The following is an 18,609-nucleotide window of genomic DNA, read 5'->3' on the forward strand; positions in this document are numbered from 1 at the left end:
CATCTAAATTTTATTTTTTTTAAATGTGGGTTAACATGTCTTGGTTTCTTCCTAATATTTCATTCTTTTGTGAAGAATGTTTAACAAGGAAAGGGTCATGAGGTTGAGTAATCTGAAAGTCTTCTGCACCTTACAACTCAAGGCTGGGAGTCTAGCAATATCTATATGCAGCCCTTTTCCCCCATATAGTTTTTGCAAATCATGCAGTCAATTCTGACTGTTATCCAGCATTAAAAGTCTCTTCTCCATTTTCAAACTTCAAAAAGTGATTCACAATCATGTGGCAGTATGATTAAAAAGTACAGTCCATACATCTTCACAATCAAAAGAGACTGAATTATAAAAAGTACACTGCCCTCACAGCTGCATCATCCTACATCTGTAAGGACAGCGCCAGTTAATTTGTGAAAAAGGCAAGTTCAAGGTTTCTGTAAAACATGTATTACAGCTTTCTTGTGCTAGTGAACAATTAGAATACACAGGTTCCCAAGACATTTTCCTTCCCTCCTCCCCCATTTATAACATTCAAAGAAAACACATCATTTTGGCAAAGTTAAAAGGGTTTCTCTCTTGATGTTTTGCCTTCAGCTTCACGTTAGAGGCACAAACTTCTTGACTTAAGCACTATAAGGCATAGTAGAAACCACCAATTAAAACAACAGCAACAACACCACCACCACCACAATGGAATATACTACAAGTGGGAACGGCTGTGTTATTTAAAAAGAAAATGTTTTTGTAAACTGTCATACAGTTGTGTTCAACACATGCTGTGTTAGGTGATTCATGTAAAGCTTGCCTTGGCATGCCGAATATTTTTTTTCCAGAACATGCTCAAATGATCTAAACATTGCCACAGGTTCAACTCACCTAAAAAATACCAGAAAATAGCCCAGTGGCACACACTCTTAAAAACTTTTGCAATCACAATGTAACTACAAAGCATGAGTAAACTTTTGTTTTGTTTTTATACAAAACTTGGAACCACATTTCCTTCTCCCCCACCCAATATCCTGTAAGAGAAAAAACCCAAACAAATTCAAAAACCCCAAACTTTTGTTAGACACCACTCTCTGGTGTGGCTTTTTGTTTGGTTGTGGTTTTTTTTTCTTTTTTCTTTTTTTCTTTCCTCTTTTGGCTACAGTTCCATTTATAGCATTGAATCCAGTGTGGGCAATGTATTCCCAGGCTAAAAACAGGGATATTATCAACAGTAGAACTGTGAAAAACGGAAGTTCTGTTGCATTTATAGCACAATCAGGTCCAATTTTGATAAGCTGTATGTAAGAAAGAGTCACTGCTCTGATCCCCTATTCAGAATGTCAGTGTCACTTATATAATCTAGATCTATCTGCTTTAGCTTCATTAAATAAAACTTTAAAACTCCTTAAAATCATTTAGTGACTTTATGGTTGTTGTTTTTATACCTAAGGTTTCCAAAGTTTTTGAAAGACTAATGGATTGATCTGATGATTTGGTTTTTATCATGGTATTTTTAGGGCAACAGCATTTATGCATTAGTACTTATGTACAATAGTTTGCAATATCTCTGAATTTACCTTTTTTCAATAAAGACTGTTAGGAAAGTAAAAGTAACCTAATGCAGTAAAATAAAACTTAATTTATATTTAAAGCTYATGTTCCAATTTGACATGTAATGGCATAAGTTCTAATACGATAGTTTCCTACAGCTGTATAAAGCCCTGACAAGATTTAAGCATTGTTTTGAATATGAATCATCTCTGTCTTGGTGTCTCCAATTTACTTCTACTCAGGAATGTGCAAATGATTTTATACAGCACGATGCTAGTACCGCTCTGTACTATGGTATTTTGTTTYGTAAATAAAAACAACAACAAATCCCTAGTCAGAAATAAACTGACAAAATTTACATTCTTCTCTCTTAAAAAAGTAAATAAAATAACATTATTTAAAATGTGAATTAGCTATAAGACATACAATACAATTACATAGATACATATCAATACAGCACATTCAATTTGCCAAAAATTAATGATTACAAAGCCAATATGGATGCTGCCATATATATATATATATATATGTATGTACAATGATTATAGCATTCATAATTGCACTATACCTACAACCAGTTTTAAATTACAAGGTGTTTTAAGAGGGAGCAAAAAAAAGCAACCRTTCTTATTATTGTTGTTTTGGAGCTGGAAGGGTTAAGGATGAAAAACATCTCATTAGTATTTATTGTTAACTTTGGTAATCAGCTAATAAGCCATTCTTTTTTCCACCTCCCATCCACTGCTATGTGGCAACCATTTTTGTGTTAAGTGCACTCTAGCGCCAGTTGGCATTGCAGATAATCAATCCAATTACATGTCTGAACTCTGGAGTTTTCTTGCTAGCAATCATGCACCTAGTCAAAAAACACCTTTCAACCTAAGCTGCAGAATAAAGGCTCATCAATGTGTGCTGCATTTTTGTTGTTAAAAAATTGCACATTTAAATTTAAACAATGATTTTCACACTGCTTCATTTACATTTAAAAATCTCTTCTAAAGAACATTGAGAGAGGCCATTTTGCATGAAAGCCTATCAAATGTCTGTGAATCAATTAACAATCAACCTTATCAAGAAAGATTCCCRAAAATGATCTCTCATCTTTAATTTCTTATAATACAACTAAAGGTGCCTTGAAATTATTACAGAAAACAATCTCATGACATAACTGACAAAAGGAGAGATCTAAACTGTCTTTAAATTACTAGACTACATGAGGGTGCATGGTACACCTCATAGCATATTGACTTACATGTTGGTTTTGGCATTAGAAAATGGTACACTTTCTAAAAAAGGGAACACATGAGCTGAAACTGTGTGTGTTAATCATTTGGCAGTTGACTCAGTCAGGTCCGTTCCCAACCCATCCATTTGGCATTTCAATCAGAATCTTACGTTTCAAGCGCATTGGTCTTATAAAAAGCCAGGTTTGGCAACATGAATTTTGTACAATAAAAATAATTTTTCTACTGTGGAAAAAGAACACTTAAAAAAGCTCTAACTTAAGAAAAAACAYCCCGCACAACTGAGAATAACACGGTTTCAGGCTGTAGCCACTGGGGAAAATGTAGTGTCTATGACTTTTCTATTTGGCATTTGTGAATAAAAGAAGAGAGAAAAAAATGGCACATGGCAATTAAAAAGAGATTCTAACATATTCCATGTACATCCCAGATTGTGTCTTAATTATTTCATTACTGTCTTCTATGCACCTTTCTTAACTGTAAAACTGTGTTTCAATTTAWTACCCTTAAGAGAACTGTATTTGTTTTGCAATCCCAATATTCTAGTCTCAGAAGTGAAGACAGAATGAAGACACCCATGTAAAGAATTTAAAAATCACAGTATCAATACTTTTTGATCCTTCAAAGAAAGTACATACTGTAAAATTAGAATGAATGATGACTTAAATTGTGATGATAGTGTTTTCCTGACCAAATCACTCAACAGAAAATATTTCTCCCAGGAATGCAACTGGGGAAAAAAAGGCCATTGTACCTTTTAAAAGATAAAGGGGGTTTAGGAAAGGAGAGGGAGAGAAAGGTTTAGGGGAAACCAGCTTGATTTTGCTTCAATAGCAAAAAACTGCTATCCTTTGTAAATGTACGACTGAGAATTTGAAACACATTGAGTCACAAGGTTTGCCTAAAAAATGAGGAAATGTGCTGTGAATGTACTTCAGCATCTTTTGTTTTTCCTCCAKATAGTTTAAATAAAATCATAATATTAACTACAAACTCTGTGGACACTCACAGAGTCCAGGCCGGCAATAAATTAGTATTATGCAAATTGTTTTCACAGATTATAATACAGTCCCTCTTGTATATCTTCAATCACGGAAAGTTGGTTTTGCAGGATCCCCAGGCACAGTTAGACCAGGTTGTACTCCTTCAGGTTCAACTGTAGGATTGTGTCCTTGACAGCAGCAAAGACGAAGCGGATGTTCTCTGTGTCTGTAGCACATGTGAAGTGAGAGTAGATAATTTTGTCACTGTCTGGATTCAGGTCTACGAACATCTTCAGGATGAACTCTCGTGCTGCTTGTGCATCTCGCTGTGGTCCTGTAAAAAGGGAAATACAGTTTTTTAAAAGTCGATTTCATATTTCAACCTCTTTAAAAGGAAATTAGAAAGGTCCAGTCTGGGGTCCTCACAAGAAGATAGGGAACCTTTTACAAATCAAGAGAATACACTRATGGCATTCTTTGTGGCACGAACTGTCAAAAATAAAGATGGARGGAAATTTCACAGGTTCACCAAGTCAGTGCTGCTCTTTCCCTGCTATCTTCTTTCTTCACTAAGAKAAATCATCTGCTTTAAAACAGGTGATTAATAAATGCACAGAATGAAAACAAAAAAAATTAACTATATAATTAAATCTTTTAAATAGTGTAGAAATGGTGAATGTTCAGTCTAAACCAATTATATTTAAATTAACTTCAGTTATTTTAGCACTGCGAAATTTMCTAGTTTTATATTGATTTTTTAATAGGAAGCATAGTAAAATTATATCCTGAACTGGGTCTGACACTGTCATCAATAGAACTTAATTTTCTTTAAGCGGTAATAAAATAACACAGCTCCTCTCCAGCTGAAACTGTTGACTGCAAAAGGCTYATGCTCTAACCAATCACACCAATCTAAATTATGTATGTTAATGATCCTATCAGAGCTAAATTAAGGTTGTCTCAGAAAGACAGAGTSAATACAACCAAACTACATTTTCAGCTTAAAAGATCACAGAAGATAAAGTAATTACTTCCAGCCTGGAACAGTGAGGATTCATTCATGTGCACAACTGAAAGAGCARTGCAGAAGCAAGAACATAAACCACCTGCTGGTGAATTCTGTTCATTATTCTAGTGCTGTCACCAAAAGCCATTGTTCCTTTGCTCTCCTGTTTCTAAAATGTGGATTTCTACAGAACACACATTGTCGGTGCTGTTGCCTCCTTCCATTCTCTTCATCAGTCCTGTTATTACACAGCAATATAAATACCAACAGCCAGCTGTTATGTGTAGCTTTGTCCTTCAGTAATTATAAAATCAATACTTTGGTGGCCAGCACATGTCCTCACATTTCAACAATTGATAACAGACCTTATTTTTGACAGTTCAAGCTTACAATTTGTAACATTTCCAATTTGCATAATTCCTTAAAATAAAAGAAGGGAATGTATGGAAGAGAAAGCACACGCTTTCTGGTGTGCGACAAATCCATGTGGAGGGGGAACAATCTTCTGCMATATACAGGTGTGTATGTATGTGAACAGATGTACATATATGCATATACATACACAGAAACATTTTTTTCTGAGATTTAAGCATGTAAACAGATCATAAGCTCTCTAAGGCTCAACAGTTTCTAAAACACAACTGGCTTGGTCAACCAGACTACAGATAAAGAGCAACAATAGCAAGTCTCACAACAGCACAAATAAATGTGAGTATTTGTGAMGACAGTGATTTCTTCAAAATAAACCACTCAGGATTTTAAACAGTTTCCTAGAATTTTTTTGAAAGGTTTCACACCTTTTCCCCAAAATCTACTGGCCTAGTCTAAGATACACCTGATTYTGAACACCTCTACTCTTACTTATTTATAACTTATTAAAAGTTAYTTAAACTTTTATTCAGTTGAGGTTCAAGTATGGAAAAGTACCTTCAGGATCTCAAGAACTTAAAGAAAAATTTAAAATGAGTTAATGCTAAATTTAGACTGCAAAGTAGTTTTAGTCTAAGTAAGACATTTAGAATATTAATTAGTAGCTTTCTTGCCCACTGCTCTCCCTAATCAGCAGTTTTCAATGTCTGTATCTATATGACATACACTGAARATCTATGTAAGTGCTACATCAATATTTTTCTCTTCTTTTTCTCCCAGCTGATAGCCTCCTTTAGTGTTTGTCCTCTCTCCCTGTCCCAGCCTAAGAGTCAGTTCCCTAATACCAGCATGCAAGCGTGTCTTCATGCAATACACTGACCTAGGAGCAAGGCTTGGTTTCCCTTCCAAAGATTTTTAAAATGCACTGTGCATTCCAAAGATTTTTAAAATGCACTGTGCAGCATAACTGCCTAGTTTAATTTAATTTGTCCTATTTGCCACCCTGGCCAGTAGTTCTCACCCCTAGTCTACTTTCTATCTTGTGCAGGAAAATGGAYGAGAGAAACAATTCAGATGAAAAATATCTGATTCTAATACCTTCCTCAGATCTCCCCACATCCCCAGTGTGCTGGGACAGAACACGGGACCACATTGTGACCTCCGCAAGCCACAGACCCCACCCTGTTACCAGAAGTAATCAAATCAAACTGTAACTTTGTCTCTGGAGTTAGGTCGTGCAAGATCTGCAGAATTAAAAAAAAAAGATTCTTCATGACTTGCAGGTCTTGATTCCCACACCCCCAGTTGACCATAATAGTTTTTTTCCCCTCACCTAAAGGGAGGAGAAACAAAGTTTCTACAAACTAAGTTGTGTAATTTTTTTCCTGGACTTTTAAAAGCATTTTACACAGGCTTTGTCAACATTTGAGAGGAGGCAACAGCAGACTTCTGTAGAGTCTTCTCACCTCTGGGATGTCATCTAGGGAACTTGYTACGTGAAGTAAATTTGAAAGAATAAGCGTATTTCTATTCAACTGCCCGTTCTCTTCTGTACAGAACTATGAAACTAAATTTACGCTGACTCATAAATAATATAATCTGATCCTGCAGGTTTTTTACTGTTCTCTTCCTCTTTAACAGAAAACAAAATGTACATTTTTCTTATTATTACTTTCCATATTTGAACATGAGAGTTTTAATCTTTTTCTCAGCTTCCAATCAGCTATTCCATCCTGGTGGGAAAAATCGATTTTCTTTTTAAAAAACAGGAACATTTAGGTCTAAAGAACTAATATTATATGAGTTCGATTTCTCTCTGTTACCAAGGCCTCCTCCACTCAGTTACCTCAAAATACTTAGCTTCTCCCCTCATGAGAACTTTCTGAGAGTACAGCTTCAGTAGAAACACTTAAACAGACCACAATTTTTTTTTTATGGACAAGTACATTAACTTGACATGAYCAATATAAAATGAAACCACATTCTGAAAAGGTATAAAAAAAGGGTGTAAAGKCCGCTAGTCGTTTCTCTGTTATGGAGAGCTTATGACACTTCCCCATAGGTATTCAATTTTATATAAAAGCAAACTCCAAAATACCAAAATACAAAAGACTACATATACAACCCATTAATTTTTAACTCTTGTATTTAAATTTAAACCTTCACCCTAACTTATGAAAAATGACAGAACGGGGTCCGGTATGACAAYACTTACCTGAAAGTCAACCATTTCCCAATAAAGGTTTTTCCATCCTACTGAGAACTAATTACAGTATAAAATGTAAACCTAGCAGTCTAAAATTCCCACAAAATTTCAACCACATTTTACAGTTTTTCAGTATTTTTTAAAAGGAATATATCGAAGGATCTATCTGTCTAGCATTTGAACAAGGTTAGCACAATTTGCCATTACCACAGTGTAAACAGAGCATGAGCTGTGATGCCATTATACTTACCGTCATACTCTGGAAAATAATCAACTAGATGGGAGTACATGATTTTCTCCTCTAATAGATCTTTTTTATTTAAGAACAGAATAACTGAAGAGTTCTGGAACCATGGATATGTGATAATTGTCCTAAAGAGTGCTTTGCTTTCTTCCATTCGATTCTAGAATAAAAAAGAGAACAGAATTTTGGTGATCATGAGTTTYGTTTTTTAAAATAAATTCATGCATTTTCATTTCATTTGGTAAAAGGATCTATTTCCTGTTTTGCACTTTCCTACCAGTATATAAGGTCCAAYTAATAAAATTAATTGATTGTACCTCATATACTATTATATATAGATTGGTCAAAAAAATTAAATTAGAAGTAATAAGCAAGCAGTTAATTAAATATGCAGGCATTTTCCTTTCACAAATGCAGCTAGTTAAGTGTAAGTATTCTTTAAAACACTAGTCATGAACATAAAACAGGTACATCTGCAAAATCTGAATAGGCACAGTCAAAATCAGCCAACGCACTGGTGGTTATTGAAATGCAAGTGATCCATGGTACGGGCAAATACAACACCACAAGTCTTAGCCAATTCAAGTTTTAACAATTTTATTTTACATGCCTTTCCCAAATTTTTGAATACAGAGTTAAGCAATTCCTAAAGATCAGCTTTAAAATAATTGCAAGTAAATTCCTTGCAAAGGAAATCCGRGAAACATTTTGTCAACACCAAAGGTTTATGACATAGACTTTCAAAAAATTCCAATTCGTTAACTTTGTTTCTAACATCATTGCCAGATGAAGAATTGTTTGMACGTCGTGGACTAATATAATGCTCATTGTTCAGAACCCACTTGCCTATGGAACCACCCAATGCTTATTCTGTAGGAAGAAGAACTAGAAAGCAACCAGCCAGGCCACTTACACCAAATTTTACCAGTTCACTAGGCAGTCAGATATGACTTTGGGGACACCAACCACCAGGTATCACCAAGAAGACCCCAGGACAAAAGGATCTATGTGCAGCAGGGAAGGACCACATGTCAATGATTTTGGGAAAATTACTATCATRTGTATGTTTACTCGGGGACAAACAGTGAATAAGTACGTAAAATACAGTATATAAATAGAAATATACTGAACAGGTACAGTATTTAGAGGAAATAAATGCCTGCTTCTTAATGCAACATTAGTAATAAGGAGCTTMATTTTTACCAATTTTTGGTAACAATATCATTAGACTAGCCTTTAACTCCTTAGCTGTTCCTGAGACCACTTTGCATTTTAGCAAAAATACCAGTAAAGCCTACAGTTCTATCTGTAACACTCTTTTTCCATTGTAGAACAATGCTGCGATTTAGTTAGTTCTGAAGAACTGTTAGGCTGACATGATGTGGTTAATGCAGAGTCAGAAAAAATGTGGTTTGAAACACAGGAACTAATTTACTCTTTTTATTATTATTATTTCAGGCTGCAGTCCCCTGAAAAAACCTGTTTCACCAGCAACTGGGGGTCAAGAGAATGACAAGAAGGTGAATTCTACTGTTGCTGAGCCATACAATAATCTGTTAGGTAACTGAGACAGTTTTGCCGTAAGTGTATCTTTACTTCCATTAATTTGCATTTTAGAGACGCCAACATAAACAAGAAYAGAACTTGGAAAAACCCGAAATAAGCATAAAAGAACAAAAGAAAAGAAAAAAAACTAATCATAAACCAATTAATTTGTAGGAAAAGTTGACCATTTGGTCTGCTAAACTTTATTGTATGTTGCTATGGTGTGTGAAAATAGTTGRATTTATATATTAAGAAACTAACGCAGAGTAATAAAACATTTGCTTTCATGCAGTCAGATCTCCTAATTCATATTATGATTTCAATGGTGCCATCATCTCTCTTCATTCTGAAAGCAGAGAAACTCTAATGTCAACATAGCTGAGCATAAACCCTAAGTCCTTAGACTAATGGTAAATAAGAAAKTATTTTCTTCTCAACGTTCTATACAGACTTCACTAAACAAGAACTTATGGAAAGGCAATTGGAACTACCTAGTACAGTTATTTCTGTTATACTGTCCACCTCAAAAAGTTCAGCTCCATGGCACACCTGCAACTCCAGGAATACTTATTGACAAGTATTAGTGTCTTCTTCAYGAGACTGAAGAAGCTCAGGTCTCTCACCCTGTCTTCACAGGACACTGGCTCTGGGCCATTCCTGCTTTTCCAAAAAGACTGCGTGAACCATGAAATTGCATTTATAAACCCTTTGCAAATTATTTCAAAGGGAAATTCAAGCAAWTTTTTTTTAAGGACAACGAACAGACATTTTGATATTTTGTCATTCAGATGTGTAGTCTGCAGATGCTTTGCAGGAATTGAAAGATGATCCAGAGATGTTCAAGTGGATCTTATCTGCCTGAGAAGATAAATAAATATGGGTCGTTTGCCATAACAGATTAAAATTCTAAGATTTTATTTTATATGATTGATTARGAAAAAATGTGATTAATTCTTTGACTAATCAATCTCTGCTTAATGTGCTGTCTTTCATCTCTTTTGTTTATCCAATTTGTAAGAGCAATTCAACTTTAATGGATGTCACAGATAAAAACCATTTGTGTGCCAGAGTTAATTCCTCCAACAATACTGTTTATTATGCTCTAAAATTTCTCTTAAACTGGTTTACTGTTACTAATGATAGCTCACTCCTTTGCATCTCACTATTCTCCTTCATTAAATATATGTGCAACATTAGTCCCATAATAGTTTAATTAGTTTAATTAATCACAAGATGATATGGTTGAACTACTGTTCTGAAAAACACTTTTCATTAACAGGATGCACTATTTCTTACGTAACAAACAGTTTCCTGTTACAGTATTTTTACTGTAAGCAGGGAGAGGATTACAAGGAATATAGAGTCCAGCACTGGGGATCTGACATTCTGTCAGATGCAACATGAAGGCAGTTTTGCCAAAACAAGCAAGACAGTGTGGCTCTTCAAAAAAACCCCAGCAACAGWGGGGAGCAGGCAGTATCTAATAGCTTGTTCCAGTACCTAATCTCCTTTTATGAGCAGCTCTATCTCACCAAATTGTTTCCAGAAAARCCTTATTTCATCTTCAATGAAAAATGCTGCAGATAGAAACTTGAATAAGTAACGTACAGAAATGTGCAGCTGGACAGCCATTGTCAGCAGTGAAGCCAACCTTCAACACCAACTCCTATTCAACAGCAGCAACAGCTCATCACAGCCTCCCTGCCTTTGTGTGTGGAAAATGAGCAGTGGGATTACTGTTTTCACCATCCCTGAAGTTCTGCTGGCCTGGGCAACTTCCCTGCTCTGCTTTTGTCTGCCGTCAGTMCCAAATTGCATAAAAACTTATTGGGATCACCAGCTGTTCCTCCACTTTTCTTGTAAGGATATACAGATGCCACCATAAAATTCTCCATCTTCCACACAGTCTGCCAGAGCTGCCAGTCCAATGTAAAAATATTTTTATGAAACAGAGTAAGAAATACAGCAGACGTATTTCACATACTCCAATAGCGAATAGAAATTTGTTAGCTATGAACGGGTTATATAATCTTGGACAGACTTATTCTAATATTTAAATAAACATCAAGAAAAAACCACTTTACTTACTAATGAATCACCTGTCCTTTTTATAACTGGAAATATGTTTTAATGGAAGAAAAATAAAGTGAAATTTCTTGCTAGCATGTACCTCTTATAGAAATGATTTTACACTGAAAAGATTTTGTATAGTAATTAAACATTAACACAAATAGAAGTAGATGTACAAACCATGTTTTCCCACATTTTTATTCAAATGCAAACTCTTACCCTTTAATTTTTAATGGATTARAAAGGAGGACACTTCCTTCTAATTTTATTTTTATATATACACTTTCAGTTTCCTTATTAAAATAATGCATTTCTGGTTTGTATGTATGTATTGAAATTCTCTTTGCTATCTGTTGCTCTGGAAAGAATGCAATTAGTCCTGCAATTACAGAAGTAACAAAATTGGGATCATTTATAAGGACTCATTTGTCAAATCATGAAGCATACCTGCAAGAGTGCTAAAACAGCACTTACGAGCTGTATCAGTGGGTACCCAGTGAAGGGAAAGCAGCATTTCCTAGCTAGCAAACAGTGCTTTGACAGAAAACAGTAAATACAATCTTAAGCTGAAACAATAGAAAAGCACCAGTGGAGTTTCACTCATTAATGGCTTTAGGATTATCTAGAGTGGCATCTAGTGGGCGTACYGTAACTCACATACTGAATGAAAAATACAGAAATTACTCTTCTCTTAAAAAAATTATTAGCAATTTAAGTAGTGTCTGTTAACAAAATTAGGATTTCACAGATTCTGAGGGACTACACTTTCTTGGAATACTGTGAGAGAGAAGGTGATGAGGTAAACAAGACACATTTTACAGTGAGCAACTTGTTCTGTGAATATAACTTATGTATGCTGGCAAAAATGCTTATCTGAGTCAGAGGGCATTCAGAGATGATAACTGTAGAAAACAAGACACTGACGCAGGAGAGCTTCAGAAAAAAACAGAGGTTAGTATTTCAGAAGGTTAGTGTCACTGTAATGGACTCCATTATTTTGGCTGACTTTGTGAATAAAGCTTTCATTGCGAATGTTTTTTATGTACAACTCTGTATTAACTAGGAATGCCTCCACTTTCTAAGTAAGACTTCTAGCAGTTATTTTCACAGAAGCAAAGTCAAGTTGTAAAGAAAGACCTAGAGTGTATTTCTCGGCTAAAAATTTCACAAAGCTGCTACATAAAAGCTGGGAAACAGAAGAGGAAGTCAGGAAGTGGGAGGCAAGTGCAGAGTCCTCCACTATGTAAAAAAAAGTAAATACCATATCAAAATTGGAAGTGCTTCACATTTTTGTCACCAGTATGAAGTGTAATCCTGCAGCTTGAGTGCTCTGAACTAGTCACCTAAGAAAAAACTGCAATGGTTGTACAAATATTTTGATGAGTAACTCAAATGCGATGAGAGGCTACTTCAAACATGGAGCTCAGGAACAATTCCTTTATTTTGTTCACTATCTTCAACCTTTCTGTAACCTAGCTTGAAAAAAACAGTTTCTGGTAGAGGACTGGGAAGACATCAGTGTAGATGAGAACTGTRTTTTTATATCACCCAGGAGAAGAACTCTCACCTCTCCAATGAACTGAATTTGCAACGCTGCACTTGTAAATACACAGATACATGGCAATTTTAGGTACCCAGTAGAGACAGATGAAGCAGGTGACAGCTGAAATCCATCAAATCAACATGTTCAACAACCATCAAAACAGAAAAAAACCTATTCAAAACAAAAATGGTCTACTAAGTACAGATATAGTCCAACTATTACTGTCAAGTATTTTTTTAAACACAGAAATGGCTCTTAAATTATTTCTCATGATATAATCTGAATGCCAGAATTGGCTTTTTTAAAATACCTACATGTATTTGAGACAAAAGGGTGAAAATACTTTAACATCAAATTGTCCCTGAATAAAGCCCTTTTCTGGACAGTTCTGACACTGGCTATTCAGAGAAAAAAACATGGCAATCACTTCTTTGCCAGTAGCAACATTTACCAGCAGCATTTGTGGCAGCCTCTGTAAGCTGGTTCTTTATCGTTTAACCCCCCCATTTCCATTCTGAATTACTCACTTCAATAAAAGAGAGAGAGACTCCCACTCTTCCTAATGAAAATCTTTCTCCACACTGGTAGTTTACTTTCAAAAAATTCTTTATCCATAAGCCAAAAATAAATATGCATTTGTGTGGACAGGTATGAACAGAAACAATACATCCAGAAACAAGGTTTGGTACAGGTAATTAATGTGCTATCTTCTCAAATTTCCAAATAAGTAATCAGTTCTGGAGATTTGATTTCCCATGAGGAAAAATAATTAAATAAGTAAGACTATTTGAGGATTTTAGTTCTAACTTACTTCTCTACCATATGCTCAATTGTTTTGGGTTGGCTGTTGATGGAAAAAACAGCCAAGTGAAGCATTACATTTATTTATGATGTAGAAATAGAGAAATGCTCTGATCCCAGAATTGTTTTCTTTCAGCCTTCATGCTAAGCCATGTATGACTAATCTGTGAATAAGGAACACAGAGTGCTGGAAGAGAAGTAGAAGCATGCCCAGATGTGAACAGCAAGAGAGTTCTGATCAAAAAATGAAGCATGTTGTTCAAATAATTGCCACCATGAAGAGTAAACATACACTGAACTGTGTGGCTTCATGCCATTTCCTATTTTTGTCCTATGTAAAAAGAAAATGTGACTGAACCACTGCACCAATTTGTCACCTGTCAATGTATTACACAAATGAACACTAAACAAGTTCCATCTAACTCATCTGTTTTGCAGATGTACTTTTGTTCAGATTCAAAATGGAAGCATGTGTGCCTGCATCTCCATACCTGTATAAACACAAATGAGTTAACAGCAAAAATACCTATCCTAGGTTYAGTGTAATTATTTTAATGTAATTTTAATAAATTCAATTTTAACTGTAATATTTTTTAACAAACCAAGCAACATTGATCCTTGCTATGTGTGACAATTTACAAGTAACAAAATTTTTCATCAAGCAAAAGAACAGTGCCTTTATTCAGTTACTAGAAGCACAAAAACACTTCAAAAACAACTCTAAAAAGTTCATTCAGTTTCAATCTGCAGTTGTGGATGAAGTACTGAAGCCCTAATTTTCTTAATTTTTAAAATTTTWTCAGTTTTCATCTGATAAAATTACAAGACAGTTCTTCAGTATAAATTAAGAACTGTGAAGGTGAGTACATTAATGCAGATATCCACTATCAAATAAAGTGGGGTTCTTCTGGGCATTAAAGAAGCTATGGCAAAACCTTTTGGCATGACTACAAAGATGCTCTCCAASGAAGCAAAGAGAAAAAAATCTACTTTCACATGTGACAGCAAGTGTTTTCCAGAATCAAAGAAGAATTTATGTTGGCAGTTGATCTTTATGTGGACGTCATCAAGTGCAATTCCCTGCTCACAACAGGAAAAACTTTGTCATCATATCATTTTACTCACGGCTGTGTTCAGTCAAGCTTTGAACTGTCTCTTCAGGATGGAGATRCCACCTCTCTGAAAGAATAATTATGCCTCACTAACTCCTCTGTAGGAATCATCTTTCAGCCCTCATGATAAATGAACACCAAGATAAAAACAGTTATACCAAGGGCCACTGTATTTACAGACTATTAAGTCACTTTAATGATCCCTTGTTGGTAATGTTTTAGCCAAAACATTTTTAAGAGCAACTTTCTTCCTGTATTATGTAGCTCCATGTTKCTTCTGTAAGAGACTCAGTCAGATGTCCCCACTTCCTTTCTACTCTGTTCCGCTTGTCTGAGACCCCTTGAATTCCTGAAAGATTTGTGCAATGGCRATTCGAAATGATGCTTGAGCTACTTCCAGACCTACTGATTGTGCTCACATACTAAATTACCAAATTATGCTTTCCTACTGCTAGTGCCATGCAAACATCTGRCACTGGCAAATGAACCTGCTATTCTACATTTGAGAAACTGGAAGACTTGATGGGGGATCGCGGCTGCTCTTTTTAAGTAACAGCCACTGCTTTAGAAGTCTGTAAAGACAGGATAAAAACCTGTAAGACAATGGGATGCTGAACAGACTRCAAGAGCATAAAGTTAAAGCAGCAGAATTTTTAACAGCACAAGCAGCAGTCTTCACACATCTAGCTGCTCAACTACTGTACATCACACCGCAGTAACTGAATGGTTTARGTAAGTTTCTGAGGACCTCCTTCAGTTCTGAATGAGAGTTGTACCTYAAGCAAAACTCTATGTTGGAATATTTCAGAAGTGACCGATCAAGACTGGAATAAGAGATTCAATATGGTTATCACACCAGGTTAGATGATGCAGGTTCTTAAAGCAGATAAACCATTTGGCTCCATATCAAAAGGAAGTGAAAGCCAGTGGACAAGATGGGGAAAGTATGGCATCATTTTTTTAAATATTCATTGGGCAATATGGCATTTGCCAAGCTCTCAGAAGAGACAGATCCTAGAAAACACCTTAATATGTGTGAAAAGAGAACAGGCAGGAAGTAATGGCAATGTTAGACACAGCTTGRAGGCACAGAATCACGGAACAGTTTAGGTTGRAAAAGACCTTTAGGATAATGTGCCTAGGACTTCTTAAGCTAATAAATTGACTCTCCATATATTTTAAAATCTCAGAATTCTCAAGCCAGTCCTGCCTGCTTCATATATTACAATCCTTTTCAGCAAGAACTGTAATCTGGAACCAAACTTGTAAATACATGGATTATAAGTAGATGGTACTTTCAATTAARTGTTAGTGAAAATTGGATGACAGTTTGACAGTTAAAGGGAAAGGAAGGTATTACTGTTTTAAGAGAAATTCCATTGCATTATGCAATGGAATACAATTGGTATAAAACTACCAATTTTGGATGAAGCTAAATCAAATGTAATAAAGACATAGGACAAGCTTTAAAAAAGGGTTTAAAACAAAAGCAGCTTTTTAAAAAGTACTGTACTATACTTGACAAYAACCTCCTCTTACCAACAAAGTTCACAATTTACCTACAATCTTCTTAGAACTTCACATTTTACAATTTAACCAAAATGTACAATCTCTGATAAGGAAAGTCKGAACTGGCATTTTTCCCCAACAGATTTTGTGCAATGGATGTTCAGAATACTCACACTGACTTACATGTAAAAATTATCTTTTATCAAAGCATACTTCATGCTGTCCAATGCCTCTGTTGCTTTGCAACCTCTGAAAATACTTCAGGAAAGACAGCATTTGCTTTTTTGATAGTTTAGAAAATTACTAATTTTCACTTAGCCTATTAATTCATTAATTTAGCTGAACTGAGGAAATTGTGTTCTGTTTTTTCTGGTTTTTCTCGGAGAACCCCAGAAAAAGAAAACATTTATAAAACCACCACAGAACTATACAAGCTGTATGAAATCTTACATACCTTAAGASTTTTAGTGCACTAATATGAAAGAAAAATATGTACAAGCTTCAATAAATACTGTCCTCTATTTTGCTATTTCTAAGTACTTAATAAGCTATGCAAAGATAATGAAAATCTCTTTTTTATAAAACCCTATTTTACAGATATACTCTTATGTCTCTAGTTCTTCCATACCTGGAAGTGGTTACTGGTTCTCTTACAAATCTGGAASTAATTTTTCTGTTTATTGCACTGAGACTCTGAGATTTTGTTTTTTATTTTAAGAGGAATTACCTCTACCACATATTCAATTGCAGCATATCTGGGAAATCAAGAAAAAAAATCCTTTATTTAATCTAAAAGAAAAAATACATTATTTATGAAAATAGGTTGATTTTATATATGGAGAAAGTTCTAAGCTAGGCTTTTTGACAAAACTGCCAACCTCTCCAAATTTGCTGGCATAATTCAGAGCCAGAGCATGACCCACAAGACATAATATATCATAAATCCATTTAACAAAGATATGATTCCTTCACTTTTTATCCCACCTCTAATTCTACTGGAGTTCTCAGAAAAACTGMAATGGTCAAACATCTAATAATTTAATTTATATTAAGTTCTACTTTCTCAAATCATATCAGACTGATGGAATATTTACTAAATTTAAATACTATTAATGTAATTAGTATATTATACCCTGAYTCAAATTTTGTCTTGATTTTCAGCAATGAATAGAAACAGATTCCATTTTATTAGCGGCAAAATTTAGAGYATTTAGCTATCTCTCCTATGTGTATGCTAGTACAGAGAAGCATTTCGTGACTGTACACCAACTGAAATTTTTGCAGAGTGTGTTAAAATACACCMTCCTTACTGATTCTTCCCATTTTGTACTTATGCACCAAAATCAAGTTACATACAATCTACACACTTAACAGAGATGTCATTGGGTCTGTTAGAGAGAAATCATAGCTAATATATAGTTGGACAGCCATGTGCACTTATCTTCAAGACTGAAGCTCCTGACTCTTCAGGTATTTGTCATGGGAGCGTAATTTCTTGGATGTTTCATTTAGAAGTCATCCTGCATGTCTCTGAATAGCAGGCAGTCTGAACTCTTGTCCTATTTTCTATCTATATGCCCTTACACATATTCCTCAACACTTCTAATTCTTTAGCTCTTCCAAGGGCAGGAAAACAGAAACAGTTCCCAGCTCCACCATACATATATCTAGCGAGAGACGCTAACAAAGCCTCCGAACTAAGTGTAACCTCATCTGATTTACAATCTGAAAGCATTTCTTTTAAATAAGTAAAAAAGGAAAGAATGGATTTACAACTGATCATCCATCAGATACTACATTTTGAAATACAAATCAAGAGTCTTTAAGGCTCTAAACCAATTTCATAATCAAGAAGGTCATATAACCACACACACACCCCCCAAACAGAAAGTAGTAATTTTTAAAGATTTTTATTCACTCATTAAAATTATATTAATGAAAGACTATATTAACTAAAAAGGATGCCATAAATGATTAAAAATTATAGTGTTCTTTGTAAAAATGTACTATAGGAAAAGACTTCGGGCAATATGCAGTGGACTAATTAGAAAAAGAAAGTAGGCCATCTTACAAAAATCACAGTTTAATCAGGCCATGAAAGCAATGAAAAAGAAAGAGCAGAACACCGTAAATTGTCAAGTCAGATACGAGGCACATAGATGAAAGAAGGATTAGATTCTACCCTATCATCACACTGATGAAGAAATTAGAGCATTTCCCTCCACTCTGGCGTCCATCACTGTTCCACTATTTAAAGCTAAATGTGAAAATTACCTCTTGGCTGGTTACCAAGTTAAATCACTCACTTCCCTCCTGAAATTATTACACCTCAGTGAAGAACTAAAATATCTTCCTGGGTTAAATTTCTTAATTCAAGGTGTCAACAAACAAATTTAAACAAATTTAATGTATTTTTGCAACACATTCAGACAAACTATGCTTTG

General features: G+C 35.0%; 1 protein-coding gene across 1 annotated transcript in view; it reads right to left on the minus strand.

The window, feature by feature from the left end:
• Nucleotides 1-773: 773 nt before the first annotated feature.
• The window catches only part of LOC130573246 (guanine nucleotide-binding protein G(q) subunit alpha), a 112,189-nt gene continuing 94,353 nt past the window's right edge, over nt 774-18,609 (minus strand). Inside the window, exons 6-7 of the mRNA XM_057365560.1 lie at nt 7,592-7,745; nt 774-4,094 (exon numbers count right to left, since the gene is read on the minus strand). Of these exons, the coding sequence (XP_057221543.1) occupies nt 3,904-4,094; nt 7,592-7,745 (345 nt within the window). The 3' untranslated portion in view covers nt 774-3,903. The remainder of the gene's footprint in view (nt 4,095-7,591; nt 7,746-18,609) is intronic.

The sequence above is a fragment of the Malurus melanocephalus genome, unplaced genomic scaffold (assembly GCF_030028575.1).
Source record: "Malurus melanocephalus ecotype Western Australia unplaced genomic scaffold, MMel_1.1 scaffold_54, whole genome shotgun sequence".
Classification (NCBI taxonomy): Eukaryota; Metazoa; Chordata; class Aves; order Passeriformes; family Maluridae; genus Malurus; species Malurus melanocephalus.